At 41.4% G+C, this 22500-nt stretch overlaps 1 protein-coding gene across 1 annotated transcript in view; it reads right to left on the bottom strand.

Moving 5' to 3' along the window:
• LOC143027713 (A-type potassium channel modulatory protein KCNIP1-like) overlaps positions 1 to 22500 on the bottom strand; it is a gene marked incomplete in the record, with an annotated part of 806525 nt that overhangs the window by 512437 nt on the left and 271588 nt on the right. The window contains 2 exon segments of the mRNA XM_076189181.1: positions 6820 to 6951; positions 7757 to 7956. Of these exon segments, the coding sequence (XP_076045296.1) occupies positions 6820 to 6951; positions 7757 to 7956 (332 nt within the window).

Below are 22500 nucleotides of genomic sequence, written 5' to 3'. Positions count from 1 at the left end.
AGTAGAATTTGCACTAAAAATATGAAACGAGGAAAAGTACCTGGGAAAGATGGTATATCGATAGATCTGTTGAAAGACGCAGGGAAAGAACTTCATATTAGTTAGCTCAGTTGTACACCCAGTGCTTACGCCAAGAAAGCGTTCCTGTATCGTGGTGCAATGCTATAGTGATTTTGCTTTATATAAAAAAAAAGAAGAACAGAAGGACCTTAGTAACTATCGACCGATTAGCTTGCAATCAAATGTATATAAAGTATTCTCCAAGATCCTTACAAATAGACTAAGTCAAGTTTTAGGTGGAAACCAACCGAAAGAACAGGCAGGCTTTAGGCTCTAGACCATTGTAAGTTTAAGGATAGAAAGGAGGCCGACATTTGCAACATCAGCGCGAAGATAAGATCATGCGGTATTGTCTTATGTTTGGCAGTCCGGTATCACTCCACCTAACTGTAAAGAGGGTCTGGTCCATCCTAACTGGAAAGAAAAAGGGGAGCTCTCCCATCTGTTACCGGCACCGATTTCTTTACATCTACTAAAACTTCAAAGGCCTGAGCAGCCTGGTTTTAAACGCATTTGATCAAAAACTGAATGAATGCTAGCTCTATGTTCTTACGGAGCGCTGACGTGAGTTTCAACAGAGGTTTCTAGAAGCCTGTGTTGATCTCAAGAAGGCGTGTGAGTCAGTGCATCGCAAAATACCCTAGGAGATTCTACAGATCTGTGGGATTCCTGGAGGACTATCAACTTAATGTCTGGTTTATACTCCGTGAAAAATTACTGTAAAATATTGAGTAACCGTGTCCGGCTCTTTAATTTGAATCCAGGAGTGGGGTAAGGGTACGTCACATCTGTTGATTCTGTTAATGAACTTCGTTGTTTATAATAGATCTGAGCTGTTTTAGTATGTTCATGATGTCCTTGGTGTAATATGGGTCTACTGCGTCTTAAGTGGTTGGGATTTGTGAGAAGTGGTTATTTCTAATACACCATTTGATTTATGGTGTTATGCGGCTCTTGGAATGTAATGTCTGTCTGGGCGCTATTTGATAGTGTTGAATACCCGAGATGCTATGCTGATATTGGGTATGGTTAAGGACTAAATGTTCTTTTTCTGTGTACGCCAATAAATCTCTCCAGATATCTGCCTTGTAGTCAGTGAATAGTTTCCAGATAAATATGTAAGTCTGCTTGTGATGGTTGTAATGATTATGAAGGATAGATGGTTCGATGGCAGATCTCAAACTGTGATCCATATTATGTTGGTTGCGAAGTTTGGCGTTCAGAATGGTGTGTCTAGTGATGCTTGGTGTGGTGTATGAGTGTTGATCTCTTGAGCTGTACAGAAATAATGTTAACTCAAAGTATAATATCATAAGCTGTTACTATGGGTTACAGTGGTAAAGTATGACAACAAGAGGCCTTTTGTTTTATAATATACCAGTTAGTGTTTAGTATTTAGATAACTTCTCAGAGTGGTGTTTACGAGTGTGGACAATGTTGATATGTGAAGGAAATAGTGAGTAGAAATTGATGATTGAATGCTCAGGAGGGATGGTGTTAATGATGTTGAGTGATTGTAGGTGTTCACTGAATCTTTTTTGCTTTTTAGTTCAAAAATGTTTGTGATGGTTTGCATTCCCGAAGTGTAAGTGTTTACAGCACAGTGAAATGGAGAGTAGACCATGGCAACCTGAGGTGGTTTGATAATATTATGTGAATGAATGAGATTAGCCATCTTTGAGGAAATAATCGATTTAAAGTGCTGGAAATTATACCAAGACAAAGAAAAGAGTGAATGAATGGGGTGAATGAAACTATGAAGTTTTGTTGTCAGGTATTCGAACAGACAAAAATGTGCATAGGAGATAAAATGAGTTGGGGAAATGCAAGATTGGGGTGTTCTAAAGCAAGGATTTTCATGACAGTACAAGCAGAAAAGAAATGCAGTGCAGTTTTCCTCGCCTTGCAATCGTTTTGTTACATTGTACAGTTTCAATTGCTTATTCCAGCTGCCACCAGGCGATTTAACTCCTTCCTTCCTCAGCGAGTTCAATAAAGCAGGAATGAATGAAAGGGACGAGTGGAAAGTGAATGAGAGAAGGGTGAGAATTTCTCTCCCATCTCTAGCTACCCAACTTTGCAGGAAAAGAGAACATTGGTTAAAAGTAAGGCATTCTTTGTATTCACAATGTTTTAGTATTTTGATGGTATGTCCTTGAGTTCACAGTTCGACTCATTCAGCTATGGATACCAACTGTTTGCCACTGATACATTTGTGTACGATAATCAATCTTATCATCCCACCTTATTTTTCTTCTAGCAATGGTGTACTCCAAGCCTCATTTTTTCAGCGTATAAACATTTTTACTAACTTAAAATAAATTTCAATGTTCATTCTTTGCAGTTTTTCTAATTCAATTTTGCCTTTGGGTTTCGGAAAGTACACACTGCTGTCGCGTATTAACCTGGTCAGTGATACTGATTTATCAGTGATTTTGTTATTTCTCCACGAAGAAATTTTTTATTACTGTCCTTGAGATCACATTTTTTGTCAAATATCACACCTACTTGTTTCTCTTTTTCCACGTTTCTATCTTATATTCTCACTAAATATGAAGGTTACACCTTTATTACGCTCTCTTGCATCACATTACATTTACTAGTGTTGAGGTTCATTATCTTATTAATTTTTATTAATTGACTGATTGATTTATCCATTTATTTATATACTTATTCAATTATCTGAGACTAGTTACCCATTTTCCCCATCGAATCGCTGATATGAGTTATGGACATGATCATCTGTAAGTTCCTTAGTCTCGTGTACACTATTTATAATCTGCTCTAGGTTCATATAGGACATGTTTTCCTTTATTTCTATTGAATATTTTAGTGTCATCTACAAACACAATTACAACCCTTTAACATTTCTGAGTCACTGACGTACATAAGAAGTGCGTGCAGGAGTGTGTGTGTGTGTGTAATAGAGGGGGGCAAGTATTGTGAGTGCGAGCAAGCTTTTTGTGACCAGAGTTGGAGAGTGTTAGTGTTACAACCCCTAGAATTGAAGCCTTTAAAGAGGATACTAAAAGCCTTAGAGAGGAGAATAAAGTTATTTGCTATTAGGCGCCCAAAACACGGACGACAGATGTAGTTTGAAATCAGATGATGGTCTGTGGAAAAAGGTGATTTGCAACGCACGGGGAGATTGAAGAAATCTCTCACCTGGACCACTTGAGTGCAAGAACTCCATCAAAGCTCTCACAGGAATACAGCAAGAGGCGATGGGCAAGGGGTAATGGAGGTGCTAGAGGTGAAGAAGAGTACAGTCGCTAAATCTCTGCCCATGGGTAAAATTCTGGTTGTAGGGAATAGCTAGGAGAGATATTTAGATGGGACTTTTTGTGATAAAAATGGGGAGTAGAGGACACAAGTGTGTCTCCCTGAGGTTGGGATAGGTGATAGTACCAATAGGATCGAGGCGTGTATGATTGGCACACAGGGGAAAACGAATTGTTTGCTAGGATCCGAGGAGCATTAGACAAGGATGGAAAGGGTGGGGTTCCTATTGTGTGTGGTATCCTTCCGAGGCGTAAAGTTGGCGTCACGCGGCATTCCAAGACAATTGCATTGAATTGCAGGTTGGTAAATCACTATAATGCCAATGAATAGGCTTTTGTCGACATTTGGGATCACTTTTATGGCAAGAATTCTGTATACAAAGGACGGAGTGTACTTGTCACCCAAAGAAATACGACTCCCAGTTGAATTTCTTGAGCAAGAAACAGGAATCCTACAATTTTTGTTCAGGTTAAAATATGTAGGGGTCGGGGTAAAAGGAACAAAAAGCAATGTAGACAAGGAAAAAATCTGAGAAGGACTGTGAAAATAATCACATAAACATGTGGTGAAAGGATGATCTTAATGTTTATCACACGAACAGCAGAACTGTCATAAATAAAACAGATTTGTTGTGAGCTAAAGCTCGTGTAAAAGGCTTTAATATAATAGCTAATGATGATCCCTGGATCAATATGGTGGATAGACATTTTATTCCGGACACCGAGGTAGGGGGGGATAGACTACTTCGCTAGGATAGGAAAGGTAAGAAGGGGAGAGAAATAGAACTCTTCGTGAAAAATGCATCCAAATACATTATCAGCAACTCGATAAGGATGAAGTGGGCACGGAATCAACTTAGGTAGAAATTATAGGCAGGAAGGAGAAACCTATTATTGGGATTCTCTATAGACCTAACCCGATTATTGGACAGACTGAGCCCCTGTTGCGACAAATATGTAGGGCATCACAGTAAAGAAATGTTCATGGAAGATTTTAACTACAGGGGATGATAGAGGATGATAGACATGGCCTAGGTCATGACACGTACGAGGGTCACTAACGAGGTCAGCCCGGTGGTCATTAACGAGGTCAGTGGGCTAGAAAAATCGTGCAATACCATAACTGCTAGAATTTTGTTTATCTCACGAAAATTTATATTATACAGAAACGTTAGATCGCAGGCGTTATGCTAGAATAAAAAGGTGAGGCACACGCTCTAGTGCTAGGTATATTTATAAGTAGACTGGTCAGAATAAATACCGGAAAAGCGAAATTTAACAACAAAATTAGTTTCCAGGGAAGCAGAACCTAACCCAAAGTGCTTCATTCATCTCTACAGTACTAAAAATTTGGAAAAGATAGTTCTAGTTCAATCGGACGAGGATGTCTTAATAAATTCAGAGGGAAAAATGAGCAAGGCGTTTAATGAATATTTTGTCTATTTACAAAAGACGAATTTTTTCTAAGATTTCTAAGAGTGTAAATTTGAAATCTGCAAGTATCATTTAGTAAGTCAGTTGACAAGAGATTTTTGGAACCAGACAACTTGATGTCAATTACTGAGGAAGATGTTGGAATACTGCAGGAGGATCTTAATAGATCTTTGCATAGTCGGTGAAACGACTAATGGACTTCACTATCTGAAAGTGCAGTGTATTAAACGTAGGATTTCATAACCCAGCTAACAACTATATCTTAAATAACGCCTCATTAAAGGAAATAGAATGTTAAAAGGAATTGGGAATGTTAATGAGTCCTAAACATACATCCACGGCATAGAACATTAGTACCAGGAATAGGGCTAAGAGGGCATTGGGATTTATTGCTAGGACGGATACATATAAAAATGCAGAGGTAGGTATTCAAATCTATCTGGTGATAGCTAGACCCATCCTTGACTATGCGGTACAGTTTTGGTTTCCGCCCAAATGGGTATTAATTCACCAGAATCAGTACAGAGGAGAATGACCATAATGATACAAGTGCTTAGAAATTTATCATACGAGACATTCTTAGGCATCATAACTTACACTCTAGAAAGACGAAGAGTAGGGGGTGATCTAATAGATGTATTCAGATGGGTCAAGGGCTAGAACAAAGGTGATATAGGCAAGGTCATCATATCAAAGCAGGAGGGCAGGACTCGTAGTAATGAATTTGAATAGAGAAAATAGGTTTAAGAAAGAAATAGGCAAGAAGTGGCTTACCAAGAGAGTGGTTAGTGAATGGAGTAGACTAAGTAACCATGTAGTGAGCGCTGAAACAATTGGTTATTTTAAGGAACGATTAGATAATTCTATGGACAGAGATGATAGGTAATAGTGGACATGTGTACGCTTTATGGTCTCATGTAGTCTCCTTCATTTTTATGTCTTTATGTATTTGTGTGAGGAGACATTTTTCATAGTTTTATTTTACTCATTATTTTCACTCTCAACTTTGGTATGTCTTCCAATCTATTTTCTATGGAGTATTAGTTTTCGTAATTTTGTTTTATTTCATATACATTACCTTTTCTCATTTTCAGTAAATCTGCCAGTCTGCTTTCTATCTAAATTACTTCATGCACATGAATTGAGGTGCTTATATATATTTCCATTTACCCACTTGACTACTTGAATATAATGGTGACTTTCTTTACGGATTTAGTCTTCAGTAACGACATATGGTTTTACTCAGGTTGGAGAATATCATCTTAGTGAAGGCGGTAGGCAACACTTAAATCCTTTCTCCTTGATGACGCATCTACACACCATCAGTCACATTCCAGACAATTATACCAACCTAGGGAACGACACTGTATTCAAAGAGTAAACGTTTATTAGGTTTATCTGAAGCTTTTCGGATTTACAACTACAGATCATCTTCCAGAAGGATCTCGTTTCCACAGCAGTTCAAAGTGGGTTCACTTGATTCCCTTGAAGAGTTAACCTGTTCTTTTGGTAAAAAAAATTTAACCCAGTAAGCACTGACCGTCACTAAGGATTCTATCCTGCATATTGATTAATAATTTTATTTAGTTTAGATGAACTTCTGGGCCCTAAAGGGTTAAACATTCCACGATGGATAGTTTCTTATGAGACCTCGGCAGCATTAAACCTCCTGATTCTAGTCTGAATAGAAAATGATAAATTACATCATAGTACCTTAAGAAGCTTACTATACTGGATTCATTCAGATAGAATCCAGACAAACCTACTCAACTTATAGACCGTTTCAATGGATGGAGTTAGATTATCTCGAATAATTCCTTCGACACTGTGGCCTACTATATGATCTTCATTCTGACTGACGTCAATCTTTTTCAGTTAAAGTGCCGACGCCACGGTGAAAAGAATACGACTTTCTTCAGCATAACAACTCTATTTTCTCTTCGATCTCCTTTTGTCGTCTTTCCACAATACCGTCACTGAAAGGATCCCACGACATTAGTGTATATACGCATGCACATAAAAAACGAAAAGCATTAGTACTTACTCGCTTGACTCTTACGTCTCAGCCTGGAGACTCGTCGAGCAAGGGCGGGACCCACGCCCACCAACATCCTTGACAGGCGCCGAATCGGGTTCTTGGGCTTGTCCTCCTCCTCGTCCGAGGCGGCTGACGTGCCTGAAACATGAGGAAGGGAAAAGTTAAAGCAAGCGAATACACATGCTGTATATAGGTAAGTGGGTCCTGATGCAGCACAACATCAGAACGTGTGATGCGTATGTAATTTCTCCTGGCTTTATCGAATACATTTAGTATTACTAGTTTCCTGCAGGCAATTTTACTCTTCTCTTTGTGGTGTGTGGGAAACATTTTTCCTTTAACCACCTCACTGCTTCTAACGACTTTGATATTTGTTTTGGATGTCAAGGAAGGCCGCATAGTGAAAGAGTTGATCAACTGAACCTAATTTTATGTAGGATACCTTAACTTGCGCTATTATGAATGGCACAAGCAAATCAAGTTTTATAAACAAAACATTTTACAAACATGCTGACAAAATGGCCAATCATGGTGATAATAATAAACTATCGTTAACATGTACAATCAAAACAAATAACACTACTAAATTTCCTAAATTCAACAACGGATATAAGTCAGTCGCTGCTTTGCATTTCAAACATTCTCCTCTTTATTTACTCTTGAAATATATATATATATATATATATATATATATATATATATATATATATATATATATATATATATATATATATATATATATATATATATATATATATATATATATATATATATATATATGAAATTAATCCAGACCAATACTTTCAACAGATTTGGCTGGTTACCTAAAGTCGTTGGATACATTTGGACTTTTGGTAGTGCATGCACAATCAGTATTGTAATGGTATCATGACTATGGCAAATCTAATAGTACTGAGCTTCAATTCATGGTAACATCACTCACCGTCCTTGGGCACCACATGGATGGGCGGCTTAACGCTACTGCGGCGGCGCCCCTTTGATCCTCTGCGGGAGTCTTTCCTGGTGACGCGGCGGGAGAGTTGACGGCGGGGTCCTACCTGGGATCCCCGGCGGCGCCCGGATCCCGCCGTAGCACCAGCACTAGCGCTCCCGGATCGCTGCCGCACCAGCATTGGGATTCCGCTGCCGGAAAAAAGTAAAATTAATTTTTGGTCTCATGTCGTAGGCTTAGAAAATTATACTTAAGTGCATCAAAGGGTCATATTTGAAAAAAAAAAAATGACAATATGCGAAAGAATACGAGGGTGGTTTAGTTAGATAATAGCAAACAGGAGTTCCTATTCATGAGGTCCCAAGGTCGAGGCTCTTTGACTACTCAAATATATGTATACATATTATCACGACCCGAGTGATGAAAATCCTGTATTGCTTCAGCAGGTTGAATTTCAGGTTAAAACTTGTAGAGCCGGCTTGGGCATCCTATCTCCTGTTCCTCTCCTACAAATTCCAACTTGCTAAGCTCCTCCCTCTTTTGTGACCTATATAAGGCAGCCAGGCGTGACTCTCGCTCTCTCTTGATCTCGCTCTGACTACATCCAGACTCACGGGGTTAACCCCACTCCTGTCCCCAAGGCCTCGCTTGCTGCCCGTTGGCGTATTCCAGTCTCATTCTGCCATTAGTTAATAAAACTTGTGCATACTATCAGCCGTGAATATAACCATTCTAGGATCTCTCAAGTGCGATTGAGTTTAGGATGCACTAGTTAGGGGAAATGATATTTAGCTTAGGATTTACTAGTTAGGGAAAGTAATACTTAGCTTAGGATGTATTAGCTAGGGAAAGTGATATTTAGCATAAGATTTATGTTTATGGCCGTTAAGAACTTACGGTGTATTGTTGTGTTGTTACTGCACTCAAACGAAATTATACGATATTGTCTTATTTATATTACCTTACTTATTATAAATAAATGTTATTTCACTTTTGGTTACCAGTCTTTGAAGAAACCAGTCTCTTGCTAATTTATTCATGAAGAAAGAACTCGCCAAAACCAGTCAATTGTCCTCTCACTTTCATTTTTTGTACGTGCCTTATGGTGTTGCTGGCACCCTATAGACGCACCAAACGGTTTGATATTGCCAACTGAAGAGCACCGAATTATTAGTCATCCTCTTACCTATTTCAAACACCCAAAGCACACCCATGATCGTAATATATATATATATATATATATATATATATATATATATATATATATATATATATATATATATATAAATCACAATCGCGACAGGGATTGAAGAATTTCCAAACCTTAGCATCTCCAAAGGAAAATTATCTCCGTACATAATCTCAACTCTAGCTGTGAGGCATTTGGTTAAGAATTTTCACCCTCCTGCACCCCGGTCCCTTCCGATCCCACACTCCTCTCCCTCTGACCTCACATACACACACACACACACACACACACACACACACACACACACACACACACACACACACACACACACACACACACACACACACACACACACACACACACACACACACACACACACACACACACACACACACACACACACACACACACACACACACACACATATATATATATGTATATATATATATGTATATATATATGTATATATATGTATATATATATATATATATATATATATATAATATACACATATGTGTGTTTGTGTATGTCATGCCGACATTCTGAATTCTATTAATTGTATGTGTATGTTTATAGGCTTAGAAGCATATTACGAATCTAATTAGACGTAGGCCGTAGGGCGCATCACCACCTTGTGGCCTTACCCTATCAGCGTGCATGCAGTTTCCCATGGATGAAGCCACTTTTGCTCCCCTACCGCATCCTCCAGGTTTAAAGGAAAAAGATGCGTGCCCCAAGCTGGGGGTTGATAGTCCGGGCCTGTGGGTACGGAACTAGAGATTTATTTATTTGTTCATTTATCTATTTATTTATTTATTTATTTATTTATTCATTTTTGAGTAACTGGAAGAACTATGATAATCCCCTAACGCGAGAAAAGTGGACGGTTGGGAACTCCCGATGTAAGTGGATTTGAATGGCTGACGAAGAATAAGATATTAGATCAGCGAAGCAGTGATCAGGGGGAGTACTGAGACGACGCGACGTCCTGGTAGAATTTGAGACGGTGGAGACAAAAAGAGTCATCATAAGCCGTTCAAGTTCCCTGCCCACTCCTCCCGCTCCACGATCATCATCGCCCCATAGAATCGGCCTGAAATTGCACTTATTGGCAATAGCCGAGGTTTATACACTACTATCTTTTCATTTTCTTAGCTGACATCTCTTCCCCTCCCACACACACTGATCTGGCGCGAGCGGGTGGTCATTCCTTGGTAGTCCACAGTCCATTATAAGCCGGGTGCTCTCCCATGCAGATTGGTTATCATTCGTGCTCCCCATTTTTGTACTTGAAATTTATAATAATGAAATGAAATTATAATATAATGAAGTAGTAGTAGAGAAAAATGTAATGCTTTGATAAGAATTTGGGAAGTGTCACATTTTCGTGTGTAAATGCAACTAGTGTTGAAGAGATTATAAGCCGGACGTTTTCCAATGCAGAGTGCCAAGTATCCCCAACCCAATTTTACACAGTGGTTAGATATAGGGTTAGCCCAGTTGTGGCCTCTGGATACTCGCTGGTTAGTTACGGATTAGGATACGGAGGGGAAGGAGTCCCATGTGTGTATCATATGTATATATCGTATATATATATATATATATATATATATATATATATATATATATATATATATATATATATTATTATCATTATTTGTACCGACGGGTCATTTCAGCATAACAACACATTTGTTTAATCGATTTGCTCACTTATTATTCACATATATATATATATATATATATATATATATATATATATATATATATATATATATATTTATATATGTAAGTATAATGTTTGTGCGTGTGTGTATGTATGTCGGCACATACGTAGGGAGTTTCGTGTTTATACAAATTCTATATGATTATGCAAATTCCTCTTACTTGCATACAGGGATACATTCTATCTAAGCATCGTTGAATTGTAGCATTGAAACATCTTATTAATTGCTATAGAATTAATATTATTCACCAGTTCCTAAATTCATTATTTTATTTGCCTGTATAAATTCAACAATAACTTATATTAAGATAGCTTTCTTAATTTCATATCTTATGAGAAAGCTGAACTGAATTTTATTAGATGAGACTCTGCAATAATATATAATTTACTTATGATTAAGGCACGTAAAGAATTTATCACCTACGCGGTATAGCATTAGAAAATTAAATATTAATTTTGTAAATTATAATACATCAATGTAATAAATATTTTTCTTGGCGGAAATCAGTATCAGAAAACGCTGATAAAAGCTATAAAGAAACGAGGTTCCCTCGAGTTCTTTAGACCCCATCTTTGTTTTGATAGATTCGGAGGCCCGAGACGACGACGACGATGACCTGATGACCTATAGAATTAGAGGTACCGCTTTACTAAATTTAGGTTAGGTTAGGTAGATAGGTTAGGTTATTTAGAATTAGCGAATTTATCATACTTTAATTTCTTCGACCTCTGCCTCTACCAAAACAAAGATGGCGTCTCAAGTGGTCAAAGCGGCCATGTTTGTTCGTTTATATCTTTTAACAACTTCATCTTTTTTTTATTTCCGTCAAGAATAACGTATGTCACGTTGATGTTTTATAATTTATCATATTATTATCTAATTTTCTATTGCTATATCGCGTAGGTGTGTACTTCTAAAAATTTTCCTTTTTCTTTATATCGACATAAAGTTAAATAGTATTTGGTTTTACACGTAAATATCTAGGAATTATATTAACGTGTACAATGCCGGTCCTAGGCCTTAGGTCCTGCTTGGGGTAGTTGCGATAGACCTAACAAACTGGTGACATGAAATGCCTTTGGGAACGATGATGGGAATTTATATAATGTGACCTAAGAAGCGCCTGATGAGAAATATAATATACCTATGTGAAGTCTTTTTAAAGTCATTCCTAACGTTGAAATACTAAAGAAAACGTGCGTAAGAGAAAGAATGGTTTTGGGAATAACTAAAGTAGATATATAATATTTCTGCTATGTTAAATCAATGAAACCAGCGTTTCCCAACCTGGGGTTGCTGAAATCAATTATAGGGGGTGCTGGGAAGTGATGCACAAAAGAATCATATTGATATATGTATCATTGATTACCGAGTTGTGCATATTTGACTCTTTCCAAGCTATTTTATTTTTCTAGGGTGTTCTCATCTATTCTACAAACAACATTGTCAATTTGTTTCAGTTCTAAGGAATCAAGAAAATAAATCATCAAGCAGTACGCTTCACTTTCTTTTATCCTTCTAATAACAAGGTAGGATTGCTGGACTGCTTAGACATGACAACAGGGGGTGCTATGGTCGGAAAAGGTTGGGAAACGCTGACTTATAACGAAGCCTTATTATGTCAAACGCCAAATGACATACTTTTTCTGTGGAGACATCACTGGGATGAGGTAATACGAGCATATGCCATCTCAGTTACTCTTTAGGTAAGGATAATTATTCAACACAATTTATCCTAAATAGCACCACAGTATTCCACTCAACTCCAGAGATATCATCGTAGAGGAAAGGATGAAACTCCCGATCACCCTCCTGGGTCCTGTGACGGATTCAAAAGAGTAAAGAAAGGATTAAGATTAGAAATCTCGATTAATCCCTTCGCGCTGTGACGTGATGTATATACTTTATTCTGGCTAAAGGAGTTATCAGACTGGGCAGGCTTCCACGGGCTTCACCAATGTCGACCGTTGAGAGTTCGTTTGAGTAAAAATGACTTCGGTTACAATATTTTCTTTTTCAAATTTCTAATATAAAGTTATCTTCCCGTCATATATAGCAAAACTGAATGATGAACTAAGATACTGTGAACCCATATGAATGTTAGACATACTGTTGAAATGGTCTTAAAGAAAATTAGTTTTCAGTGAGCAAAGTCATATTCTAGGTATTCAAATGGAGGCTAGATGTAGGATGTTGGAGGAGAAATAGCCCAGTGTGATACCCCTTAATGTCTAATGATCTCACAATTCAGGAGATATTACCGTAGATTTCACTGTAAAGGTCATCTCATCTAAAATAAAAATATATAAGGAAAATATGTATAGGAAAACCCTGCCCCAATTCCAGGCCACGGGAGTTTAAAGGTTACTGATGTAACCGTTGCTTAATTATAATTTTGTAAAGATGGACCAAGAGAACACTAGTCAATAAACCGAAATATAGCCGGATAAAAGTGAAAATACGACTGTCGTTTATTTCATATTGTTTGTCATCATTTGTCTGTATTATTTACTTGATTTCCATCTATTATTATTTTTGTCTATTATTTACTATTTACCTGTTTTTATTGTTTAACTATACCTATGCATTTATTTATTATTATTTGTATTATTATTATTATTTTTTTCATATATATATATATATATATATATATCTTTATATATATATATATATATATATATATATGTATGTATATATATATTTACATCTGGCCTAGTTATGGACCAAAAGGTCTCCTGTCGGCATGCTCTGCCTTTGTAATCCTGCCTTTGTAATCTGTCGACTTACATCATCTTGTCACTGTCACATTTACAGACTGGTTCAAGTCGGACGATTTCATCAAGATTAGGCCAGGGTGCCGTATTAAACTAATCATGTCTGATACGGCTTCCGTCTTGATTCATTATAGAAGAACATAATCTCTCAGTTCGACCGTCATCATAAACATTAGTCATAATATTCTTTCATATTCATTTATGACACTGGCAATTTCAACATTTTTACCTCGATGACTTTGATCATTCTAGTTAATGCCAAAGAAATTTATTTTTTCCATCTGAAGGATATATCTGGGGAGAAAAAGTGAATTACTCGAGAACTCCTTTGGTCATGAGCCTGATCCAAAACAACAGAAGATTTTTTGACAAAAGAGCACTTTGTTGATAAGGGTAAATCTCATGACACATAATGACATTTTTCGTTTCTCTCTCATCCGACAACTCCTCTCCCTCCTCCCCTCCGTCCTCACTACGGCCTCTAACCCTGGTCCTTTCCCTGCACCTCCTGGAACCCTTTCCCCTCCTCCCCTGCACCTCCTGAAACCCTTTCCCTTCCTCCCCTGCACCTCCTGGAACCCTTTCCCCTCCTCCCCTGCACCTCCTGGAACCCTTTTCCCTCCTCCCCTGCACCTCCTGGAATCCTTTTCCCTCCTCCATTTTTCCTGCTTTGTCACCCACATACTAACCAGGCTTTCCTCAGATGAGTTCTTTCATGCCCCACCAATCACTTTAATTAGCCTTTCCACCATTCACCTAACGGCTTCTATGGTGGGTCCGCTGCGGCTGTCGGTAGTCCTATAGCATACTGTATAGTGTGTGTGTGTGTGTGTGTGATTCACCATGTTCTTGGATCACGTGTTGGACTCGTGGTCGACAGTTATTTCCTTCCCGGAAGAGAGCTCAGAGCTCATAAATGACCGATCTATGGGTAATGCTGTGACCTTACATGCACACACTCACCCAACTTCCCGCGCAGCGATACTGAAATTATTTCAGCCCTGGGCGGGTGTGTGTATGTCAGTGTGTGTGTGTGTGTGTGTGTGTGTGTGTGTGTGTGTGTGTGTGTGTATGTGTGTATGTGCGTGTGCGAATGTGTTTGAGTATATGTGTGTACGTGCATAAACACTCGTATATACATGTATATTATATATATATATATATATATACATATATATATATATGTACACATATATATGTATATGTATATATATATACATACATACATATACCAAGGCTTTTTCCCCCTTCCAAGGGAGGTAGCCATAAAGGGAAAGGCACAAAAAACACTCCCACCCATTTCATCCCTAAATACACTCCACACCCCTCCCACCCTTCCTCTCATCTGAGCACCTCCTGGATGACGGGTCATCCCTGCACCCTGCCCACCGCCCTGGGTCAGAAGCAGTGTCGCAAGACACAGTACATCCACAGCGAGGCCGCTTCATTTAATCGGCGACCCCCCCTCTCCGTCCCCCTTTGCATATAAGGCGAGGACGGGGAGAAATCCCTTCGGGCTGCGTCAAAAATTACTCACACATACTACCCCACCCCCCACTTCCCCGCCCATTCCTCCTCATGCAGTCACAACATCATCCATATACAACCATTCTCCACTCACCTCTGTCTTCCGTCCTCTCCCTTCCTTCCTCAACAGACATTCCCCTCTTCCCCAAAGCCCCCTTCACCCCATCCATCCACCTCATCCTAGGACGTCCCCTCATGTTCACTCCCTCCACATCTGCCTTCCATACCTCTTTTACTAGTCTGGGGTATTGGTTGCTTGTTATTGTGGCAAAGTAGCATGCAGTCGATACTTTAGGGTCTATATGGGGCGCCCCTACGGACCAGAGCCACACATCATTTTGTCTATGATAGAAGAAATTCTGTTCATAGAGAAATGATGACACTTTTTATACTACGACTGTCCCTCCGTTATGCTGTCCCCCAACCCCTTGTTGCTGTCCTGTACCATTTCTCTGAGTATTCTCTTTCTGATTGGGGGAATTCCCTGTGGTGGGGGAAAAGAATACTGCCACCAAGTTTCCCCACTTGGATCGTAAGAGGCGAGAAGAAAGGGACGGGGAGAGGGACTAGGCATCCTTCTCCCTGTAGCCCCAAGGGGCAAATTCCTAATAATCAAATATATATATATATATATGTACACATATATATGTATATGTATATATATATACATGTATATATGTATATATATATATATATACATATACATATACATATATATACATTTACCAGTATATTCATATTTATTTATCTTTAGTTATTTTCATGAAATTACGTATGTCTCTTTGTTTAGAATGTTTGTCTCTCTGCATTAAGAATTCATTTTGAAGACAGTGAAGAGACATCACGTCGTGAGTCCCCATGTAGGTGCACTGCTCCGCAAACTTGATAAATGTTGCCAATCCTTTAGCGGCATCCTTCCACATTACTCTTGGCTCTGGGTCATCTTCCTCTTCACTATCAGCCTCTGTTTCCTTACCATGCTTCCCCTCAATCACTGCCTGAATGATTTCGTCGTCAGTTAGTGTGGGGGTGATAGCTTCGTCATTGTCGACCTCCATCCACTCCTGAAGAGCTTCATCAGTGACGCTAAGCTTAGCACTACCACGCATATCCTTCAACTCAGCCATCAATGCCTTCCTTTGCTGTCGGTATGTGTTTGTGTTCTGAGAGAGTTGCTAATAGACAGTCACACGCTTAACATCAGGCGTCTTATTACAGTGGGCACTGGGCCTGACGGAGCGGCGGGATTTGTGGGAGATGGCGGGAAAGATGCGCGCTACCTCTGGCGGAGGCGGGAGTGGCGCGGGAATTTAAAATTTTATCTTTTCGAATTTTTACATTTTTATACAAAATTTTTATTTCCTCGTGAATAATATGCCGGTTATAAGAAGTAGCTGGATACGAGAATAACGGACAAAAGAGCTTTTACTGTATATGTATATGTATACACACACACACACACACACACACAAACACACACACACACACACACACACACAAACACACACACACACACACACACACACACACACACACATATATATATATATATATATATATATACATACATATTAATATATAAATATATATATATATATATATATATATATATATATATATATATATATATACACTCATGTATAAGGAATAGGGCCAATCCAATCTGGAACATCTACATAATTCTTTATTTTAATGAGACGTTTCGCACAAACACAATGTGCATTATCAGTGTGGTCTAAAAGGAGAATAACATTTTCTATTAAGTAACGTGATAAAAGTAGATTTACCTATATGTGAATACTTATGAAGAAATAATTATTAATTGATATTCCCTACTGCTTAACTATGCTATACAACATTAATTTTCTTTTAAAACACAAAGTAAACATTGCTCAGAATATACAAAAACACGAGTCACGACAAAAAGATATAAAAACAGGGAATCATTCACTAGAACAGCGCAAGCAAGTTGGGCTATGCTCATTTAGAACTGGGCGATGTTTTATGATTGGTAGGAATTATAGAATCATTAAATCATAGTTGTTATTTGCTTGTTCAATATCGTTAAAAGTTTTGATCCTTAATCCTATAATTACATTGCCAGGCTCTCGCATGCTACTGAATGCTAGCCTGGTCAGTGGCTGATCCGTTCTCACTGACAACCCTCTGTCTTCTGATGCCCTTGTTGTGAGGTGCCGTTGGTTTCTGCCAACCTTGGTGGCACAACGTAGGTGGTTCCTCGAGAGTGAATATGAATATATCATCGAAGATTTTAAGAAAATGAAATATCCAGTGGGATTGCTATACAAATTAAAAAGGAAAGCTTTTGAAATTACCATGATAAGTCCACGAATGAATACATCATAGTACCACATTCAAGGAAAGCCAAACCCATAGAAAATGTTTTGCAGACAGCCAGAGTTAAGGTAACGTATACATCAGGTAAAATAAGTAGAGGCTTGATGAAACCTAAAACAGAAAACAAAAAGAGCGAAAATATTTCTTTGTCGCGGCTCGTGCCGCTTAAATTCTTCTTATCGGCTTAAGAAACCTGCACAGCGAAGCTATAGCGATAATCCCATACCACACTCCTGGTCATATGGCCATTTCCCGAAGGTTGAGTGTGGTTTGAATTTTCCGCCAAAATCATCGGAAATTTAAAATTCCCGGCTCTGTGCAGGCATGCGCATTGTCGACCCCACCTCCCCCTCCCTATCCCCTCCCTTCTTACCCGGCTAGCTCGAGCCGGGCGTCGCGTCACTTCAATGAGAAATGAAGGCTTCGCCTGTGGGAGGAGGGAGGGACCCTAAATCTGTGCAGGTTTCTTAAGCCGATAAGAAGAATTTAAGCGGCACGAGCCGCGACAAAGAAATATTATCGGCTGAAAGAAACCTGCACAGCGAAGCTATGCATGAGACGAGGACAGGTGGGAGGAGAGGTGAAGCCTGAATCAAACCGTTATTACGTGTGTCTTTCCTATGGGAGACTTATTCATTTTATCACTCAGTAGAGGGGAGACAGAAACGTCAAGTACCCACGCCGAAGAATGTGACATGCACAACATTGCACTGTTCACACAATGCGTAAATTATACGAAATTTGTATCCTGTTCAACGGTTCCTGGCCCCTCCCCACTCCTCGGTCGCCCTTTGCCCCCTCCACTTTTTTGAGATGAGAGGGGTGGAGCCGTTTCCATGGCGACACATGGGACAGGGGCGACCGAGTGGTAGAGACACCGTGTCCCCAAGGGAGTCGTCGATGTCCAGTCCCTAGGTCCCGCACCCGCTCCACAGAGTGGGTGCGGAGAAACTCCAGCGATGCCACAAAGTCCCTGATGCTGTGGGCGTGCGGGGCATGGCCCGGGTCGGCTCTCTCCCAAAAAACGGAAGGGCAGGTGCGCCCGGGACCTCGGGGTTAGGGGAATCCTAAATTTCGAGTTGTAGAAGATATGATCCTCAGAAATCTCTTCCGTGTGGTCCACGTAGTCTTCGAACGCACGGACCGGGCGCAGTGGATGTGGGCGTCCTCCCTCCCGGAAGGACTGTATTCTGAGAGGGCCGATCATGTCGTCCGCTCGGCCGTTCCTGGCCAGGAATGTTGGTGATGGAGAGAGGGTTAGGGCCGAGCTGTCCTCCTCCAGTTTGGAGACGGACGGGTGGCGGGTGATTGCCGCCAGCTGTGAATCCCTGTAGTCCGTAGTCAAGGCGAGCAGAAAGGCGACGCGTCGAGGGAAGTGTTCTTCCTCCATAATGGCCCTTTCGAACGCCAGGTACTGCAGAACACGATGCAAGGACCAGGCCAGGACCGGTTGATGTCTCGGCTCTCTCGAGGCGCTGATCCCCTTCATTAGGAGGGTTCACGCCCTCTGTGGCACTCGGATGTTCATGCCAAAGCGTAGCGGATCAGTGAGGGCTGTATAATGAGGCAAGATAGTCGCCGGTGCCCTGTTGGTGGAGGTAGCCAGCCAAGTCAGGAAGTCCGGGACCATGCTGGCGGAGTTGGTCACCATCGCGCGTCTCCGAAGGCAGTTCCGGAATCTCCGTCAGCAGGACCCACACTGCCGCACTGAGGACGGAAGGTGAGCTCTGAGCATCTTGTCTGCTGCCTCTGTAGAGAAGAGTTGGCTGAGAGCTCCCCGTAGAAACTCCAATTATCAAGTTGGAGTGACGCTTGGAGAGGCGCGGTAAGGCTGTTGGCTAGGCAGGCTGACCCCAGTAGAAGGGGAGAAGGGCCCCATCTCATTAGCTCCCCGAACCACGGCTGGGTTGGCCAGTAGGGAGCTATCAGGAGGACCTGACCCTTGAAGGATCTGAGGGTCTGCATCACCTTCAGGAGGACTAGTGTCGCTGGAGGAGGAAAATGAATACGTACCTCCAGCTGTTCCAGTCCTCCGTGAAGGCGTCTGGGCCTCCTGTGCGTGTCCTTTGGATGCAGGTGAGGTAAAGGGGGAGCTGGGTCGTGTTTGGGGAGGCAAACAGGTCCACCTCTGGGGTGCCGTAGCGGAGGGAGAACGACTCGAACACTTGTGGGCGTAGTTGCTACACTACGTAGATATCTTGAAACCTGGATAGAGCGACCGGCGTAGGGCCCCCGACCGAAGCCAGGGACGCAACAACCTGTGGAGTGCTGAGGGTATCGGCCCGGGCAGGTCACGCGGGAGAAGCAGTATGCTCCTGTCGACCTCCCGTACCAGCCGTCGGCGCCCCAAGCGGCTCAGTGGAAGGGCCGGGGTCGCGAAGTTGAGGCACCCCCCCCCCCCGCCACCGAAGGAGGGAGGACGTGTGAGAGAAGCACGCTCTTTTGGCGCAGGGGAGCACCCGAAGGACGCTGACTGTGTCCCACTCAATCCCGAGCCAATAAAGTCTCTGTGTGGGAGCAAGGGCAGACCCGTCCCAGTCCACCCCGAACTCCACGTCCGCCAACACACTCGGAGCCACTGAGATGTCGGCCGATGCACCCTCCCCGGTGGGCAAATGCATCAACTAGCCGTCTAGGAACATGAGTGTGGAGACGCTTGCTTCCGTCCAACGTACGCCTACCACTCTCACTAGTTTCGTGAAGATCCTCGGGGTAAGCGAGAAACCGAAAGGGAGTATGCGAGGCCAAGTTCGTTTCCGAGCGACCTCGTCCGTGGGCGTTAGTCAAGAGGCTTCGTCCTGGGTGAAGACGTTCCCTGAGCGTCTCCCACGAAGACGGGCCTGGACCCTCGGTATGTATCCAACTCACCCCAAGTCTTCCCGCGGGAAGTTCTCGAAGCCCGTGGCGAGCGTCTTCATCCAATAGTGTGCTATGGCAATTTGTGACGTCTCATCACCCACAAGCGGACTTCTATATGTTTAATACCTAGTGACATCATGTGATTATACTGTGACGTCACCGGATTGATCATGGCGCCATAGGATCGTCTCGTGACGTCACAGGGACACAAATTGACGTCATAGGACTACATGGTGACGTCAATTTATCACAATGACGTCATCTTATCATACCGTGACATCACTGAGTCACAGTGAGCGTTGAAATAAATTTTGACATGGTAAAATTCTGGACCATCATGACTGTAGATTAAATTAAGTTGAATAGGAAAAGTCATGTTCATTTCGACCTTAGTCACAGTGAGCGTCGAAATTAATTTTAACATGGTAAAATTCTCGACCATCATGACTGTAGATTAAATTAAGTTGAATAGGAAAAGTCATGTTCATGTTGACCTGAGTCACAGTGGGCGTTGAATTAGTTTAACATGGTAAAATTATTGACCATCATGACTACAGATTAGCTTAAGTTGAATAGGAAAAGTCATGGTCATTTCGACCTAAGTCACAGTGAGCGTCGAAATTAATTTTAACATGGTAAAATTCTCGACCATCATGACTGTAGATTAGCTCAAGTTGAATAGGAAAAGTCATGTTCATGTCGACCTGAGTCACAGTGGGCGTTGAAATTAGTTTTAACATGGTAAAGTTCTTAACCATCATGACTACAGATTCTCTTAAGTTGAATAGGAAAAGTCATGGTCATTTCGACCTAAGTCACAGTGAGCGTCGAAATCAATTTTAACATGGTAAAATTCTCGACCATCATGACTGTAGATTAGCTCAAGTTAAATAGGAAAAGTCATGTCCATTTCCACCTGAGTCACGGTGAGCGTCGAAATTAATTTTAACATGGTAAAATTCTCGACCATCATGACTGTAGATTAGCTCAAGTTGAATAGGAAAAGTCATGGTCATTTCGACCTGAGTCACAGTGAGCGTTGAAATTAATTTCAACATGGTAAAGTTCTTGACCATCATGACTATAGATTAGCTTAAGTTGAATAGGAGAAGTCATGTCCATCTCGACCTGTGTTTTTTTTTTTCCAAGGTCAAGGCATTTTATTTATGTAATACCTAGCACTTTGCGCCAACTTAAACTGTACTATTTAAAACTGATTTTCCTCTTCTCATTACACTAAATGATTGTAGTTTCTTTGAACTAATTTATACTCATTTTAACTAACACTAGACTCCCTAAGTCTAAAGTTCTTTTGTGTTTTACTTGGGGGTGGAACATCAGGTAAGTCATCTTTAAACTCAAGCCAAGTGAATTTGATAAGAGGTTGGCTGTGGCTCATGAGAAGGGCTGGGTGGTGATTTTTTTTTTTTTTTTTTTTTTTTTTTTGCTTAAGAAACCTGGAAGGAGGGTGGTGCCGTGAGGCGTTAGAAGACCATTGAAGCTCGGAGGTATGGGGCTGCCGAGGCCTGATGATCCTCGGGGAGCCACCCTCCGTATCATAAGACACGTCCCCTTGTCCTCCAAGAGGCCCGGGTTCTTACCACGGACGACTTGAGGACGTATGGGGAACGGAGTACGAGTGGAAAAGGTCAAAGTCTACGCCTAGGGCCTGACAAAGAAAGTTATAAGGCGTTAAAGGACCATTATTGGTCGAAGGTATGGGGCTGCCGAGGCCTGGTGACCCTCGGGGCGTCACCCTCCGTCTCATAGGACACGTCCCCTTGGCCTCCGAGAGGCCCGGATTCTTACCACGTACGACTCGATGACGTATGGGGAACGGATTACGAGTGGAAAGGTCAAAGTCTACGCCTAGGGCCTCACAAAGGGAGCCATTAAGGCGTTAGAGGACCATTATTGGTCGGATGTATGGGGCTGCCGAGAGGCCTGATGACCCTCGGGGGCACCCCCTCCGTACCATAGGACACGTCCCCCTCTCTTCCGAGAGTCCCGGGTTCTTACCGCGGACGACCCGAAGACGTATGGGGAACGGATTACGATCGTATAAGGTCAAAGTCTACGCCTAGGGCCTGACGAAGCAAGCTATGAGGCTGTTAGAGGACCATTGATGACCGGAGGTTTGGGGCTGCCGAGAGGCCTGATGACCCTGGGGGGCGCCACACTCCGTACCATAAGACACGTCCCCCTGTCTTCAAAGAGGCCCGGGTTCTTACCACGGACGGCCTGGAGACGGGGACGTATTGCGATCGTATATGGTCAAAGTCTACGCCTAGGGCCTGATAC

This window comes from Oratosquilla oratoria, chromosome 8 (assembly GCF_046742065.1).
Source record: "Oratosquilla oratoria isolate Oo_2021 chromosome 8, ASM4674206v1, whole genome shotgun sequence".
Classification (NCBI taxonomy): Eukaryota; Metazoa; Arthropoda; class Malacostraca; order Stomatopoda; family Squillidae; genus Oratosquilla; species Oratosquilla oratoria.
Note: the sequence above shows the minus strand (reverse complement) of the source record. Positions and strands in the feature narration are given on the sequence as shown.